General features: G+C 34.1%; 2 protein-coding genes across 2 annotated transcripts; one reads left to right on the top strand and one right to left on the bottom strand.

Moving 5' to 3' along the window:
• Positions 1 to 891: 891 nt before the first annotated feature.
• LOC108557682 (transmembrane protein 50A) lies at positions 892 to 1,762 on the top strand. The gene is made up of 4 exons (XM_017914309.1): positions 892 to 1,088; positions 1,152 to 1,283; positions 1,347 to 1,482; positions 1,540 to 1,762. The coding sequence occupies exons 1-4, from the start codon at positions 990 to 992 to the stop codon at positions 1,644 to 1,646; spliced, it is 474 nt and encodes a 157-aa protein (XP_017769798.1). The 5' UTR covers positions 892 to 989; the 3' UTR covers positions 1,647 to 1,762.
• A 249-nt stretch (positions 1,763 to 2,011) lies between these two features.
• Positions 2,012 to 3,305, bottom strand: LOC108557677. Its single transcript, XM_017914295.1, has one exon. It carries the CDS (start codon positions 3,221 to 3,223, stop codon positions 2,048 to 2,050), a length of 1,176 nt encoding a protein of 391 aa, XP_017769784.1. The 5' UTR covers positions 3,224 to 3,305; the 3' UTR covers positions 2,012 to 2,047.
• Positions 3,306 to 3,588: the final 283 nt, after the last annotated feature.

Genomic DNA, 3,588 nt, shown 5'->3' with positions numbered 1-3,588 from the left:
GACAATGAGTATATCTTCAAGAATCAACCAATTTGAAAATATATAGTTGCGAAAACATGATGCGAAAAAGGTTTCTGTCAAACGACAATTGTATTTGCAGTTGTGCAATTTGGGTTGCAGATATTTCCAACTGTCGACATGGAAAGTATAAGAACTACTTATTTGTCGGACTATAAGACGCACCTTTTTACATAGAAAAATGTACTCAAATTTTACATCTTTTGTTCCGAAGGGAACATTAAAATATTTTTTTCAATAAATCGTCTCTACATTTGAGGTGCGTCTTATAGTCCGAAAATTAGGTGTACTGATAAAAAGTAGAATTCCACTAAATCTACCACCGAAACACATTTGGTTGCATACTAACCTATCCGAAGTTACTCCGACTCCTCTCGTTACCATACCAGAGCCGCAGGAACCCAGACTCGACTTGTCTCATCTGCAGAACCCGTCAAAATAAAAGTAGATTAACTTGCGGATGGTAAAATTGAGACTGTTGGACACAGTCTAAGCAAAAATCCTTAGTAGAAGAAAACATTAGAAATGTCCACGAAACCTTATAGAAGCTTTGCCTATGTGAATTATAATTTTTGCTATTTGCACAGAAAATATTTTAATACAATATGTAAAGAATGATGTTAAGTTAGCATTTTAAAATTGATTTATAAATGGTGTAATTTTCGTCATCTAAAGAAAGTTACAATTCATGGTATGCAACCCAAATATATCTCATTAGAAATCACTAATTCTCAAGTATAAAATATTAGAAATAAAATAATCATTTCGTAAAGGAAAAAAAAATGGATATAAATTAATCTACAGAATATAGGAAAATAATAAATAATTTTCTTTTTCATGGAGTGCCATCTGGTAAGTTCAGATGAAATGATGGTGACAGAAGCCAAGTGATTAATCCCCGATTATTATTGTCATTGATATATTTATCAACAGAATAGTATTATTGCATTGTTAAGTAAAATAAGTGTAAAATGTCTAGTTTATTGGAAAACCTTAATATTCCGACGTGTATTTGGTTCGAAGGAGGAGATAAACGAAATGCTTTAGCTTCGATATTCGCTGGTTTCTTGGTAATGATTTGATGTATTAACATAAATAAAAATTACTCACAGCAATTGTTGCTTTTTTCGTAGTTTTTCACAGGATGGTGGATTTTAATTGATGCTGCAAGTGTGCATTCTGGCTCTGTACTTGCTGGATATCACATGTGCGGTGTCTTTGGAACACTGTCTTTGATTATGGTAAATTCAGTTTCCAATGCCCAGGTAATCATTGCATTCAATAATTTCAATAACAAACAGTGCGAAATGATTTGATTTCGATTGCAGATTCGTGGTGATGCTTTTGAAGGTGGTTGCATGGGACCCAGGGGTTCCAGAATTTGGCTGTTCCTAGGTTTTGTCATGGGTTTTGCTTCTGTCATTGCCTCCTGCTGGATTTTATTTGCTGACTTTGTTGCAATTGGTAAAGTATACATTAATTATATTTATTTGATTACATTGATTTGCTTTTTCCTTTCAGAACACACTGTCCAATGGCCAGGTGTAGCCTTGTTCATACAAAATGCCTTTATATTCATATCATCATTGATCTACAAGTTTGGAAGGTCTGAAGACTTATGGGGATAATAGTTGAATCTCTTCAATTCACACATTAATTATTCTTTCTCATTGTGTACAAAAGAAAAATGTAATAGTTTAGGTACAAGCCCAGTACACTTTCCACTAACTTATGAGATTTGCAAAAAAAAAGAAAAAAACATAATTTTAACAACGAAAAAGTGATTCTGTTATAAATTATTATTTTAATAAAATCAACATAAAGAGGGCTTTTTATGGAATAACTTGAATAATTGCAACATGCATAATTATACTCGGGCCAAGTGGCTGAAGTTGTTGGCCGTTTTGGTCAATAATTTGTATCTGTTAGTCTAAAAGAAAATATACACATATATATATTATAATATTCATTATTTATTGCATAAAAAAGTAACAGTACAATCTTTGTTTATTTAATGAAAACCTAAAAATTACAACTGTTTGCGCATTATTTGCTGCACTAATGTTGCCCTCATGAAGTCCGTCTCGAATCTTTTAATACTGTCATCATAGGACATCTTTTCAACTCCTTCCTTGCAATATTCGTAACGGTGTATCGAAACTGACGCCTTCTCGATGCCCTGTGTACTGACTACATCAGTGCTCTTCTTAACAATATTCCTATAAATAACTTTACTTTCAGTCTTTTCTTCTTGAACAGATTGCAAATTCTGCAAGGCAATTGGTTGCTGCGGATTCTCGTAGTTCAAGCAGAACTTCTGAACAGCAACTTTGAGTTGATCACTTGGAAAATCAGTTAGAACTTGGTCTAAATGCAGGTGTGTGTAAGGCACTAAATATTCATTAACTTTCAGCGTTATTACGTGTCTGGACTGGTTCATTGTGCGCAGCAGGCAATCATTCTCTACAATTGTACTGCTCAAAGTGGACAAATCATTGCCAAAGTTCCATTGATAGAAGGTAATGTTAATGTTCAGTCTGCTCGAGAAATTTTCTATGAATTTTGTAAATCTGTAAGGTAAATCTGTGTAGACAATAAAAGTTTGTATTCCAATGAGATTATGGAAACTCAGGAATTCAGAGAACTTCCTTTTGTTCATGTCATTGCTTGGAGGTACACAGACTGTTGTACTAAAGTTAACTGATATTCTATCAGATTTGATGAGGTGTTTTTTCAGGTTCCTTTTATTGTTCTTTGAATAGCTTACAGCATATGGCACTCGCTTATCAGTTGTAGAGCACAGATAGAAATAAACTGATGTCGCAGCATCTTCATCTTTTTGTATTTGTGTCAGCCTCATTTTGCTGACTACAGGTACATCTTGGTCTTCATACCAAAGGAAACAGCTTCTGGCATGGTTGACTTTATCTGATACTGCCACAATTGACTTCACCTCATTGCTTGACCAGAAGCTGGAGAATACTTGTATATTCTCATCTTCAGTCCAAATGGGATTTGGACCCCAGTCATAATGGTTCACAACTCGATTCGATTCCAGCAGATCGGTCAGGTTACATGGCTGGCCAAAGAAATTGAACACTTCCAGAACTGTGTGCAATTTATTGTACTCATGTCTGTACAATAGGAGCAGACTTAAACTTACTATGGACAGTAATACCAATAGCAATTGTTTATATTTACGCATTGTTTCTGTTGCATAGATACATGTACATTATTAATAACTGTTAGGTTATATTTACATTGGTAACAAGACAATTGTAACTAGCAAGTTTAATGGGTTGCATATAAAGAAAATGAAACAAGATTAATTTACCAAGTATAGTGGGTGATCGCTTAAAGCTGCCTTTACCAAACTGTGAGGCGTGGACTAGTCTAAGGGTAGGCGCGAATACATTCCTGTGCTCTTATCCATATTGCTGTAATACGCGTTCAAAGTTGAAAAATGAAATTAGAACGTTCGAAAAGCAGTTTATTGATTTACTCGAAAACTATAATAAATAGGATGAATTCAAAAGATGCATATGAAAGATGAATGTTTGGGGAATCTAG

The sequence above is a fragment of the Nicrophorus vespilloides genome, unplaced genomic scaffold (assembly GCF_001412225.1).
Source record: "Nicrophorus vespilloides isolate i.1.1-1 unplaced genomic scaffold, Nicve_v1.0, whole genome shotgun sequence".
NCBI lineage: Eukaryota > Metazoa > Arthropoda > Insecta > Coleoptera > Silphidae > Nicrophorus > Nicrophorus vespilloides.
The sequence above is the reverse complement of the archived record's forward strand: the minus strand, read 5'-3'. Positions and strand labels throughout refer to the sequence as shown.

Bases quoted from the DNA above. Each gene is read 5' to 3' on its own strand.
- LOC108557682 (XM_017914309.1), top strand. From the start codon at position 990: ATGTCTAGTTTATTGGAAAACCTTAATATTCCGACGTGTATTTGGTTC. The intron at 1,089-1,151 runs GTAATGATTTGA...CTTTTTTCGTAG, and splicing joins CGATATTCGCTGGTTTCTTG to TTTTTCACAGGATGGTGGAT. The intron at 1,483-1,539 runs GTAAAGTATACA...TTTTCCTTTCAG, and splicing joins TGCTGACTTTGTTGCAATTG to AACACACTGTCCAATGGCCA.
- LOC108557677 (XM_017914295.1), bottom strand. From the start codon at position 3,223: ATGCGTAAATATAAACAATTGCTATTGGTATTACTGTCCATAGTAAGT.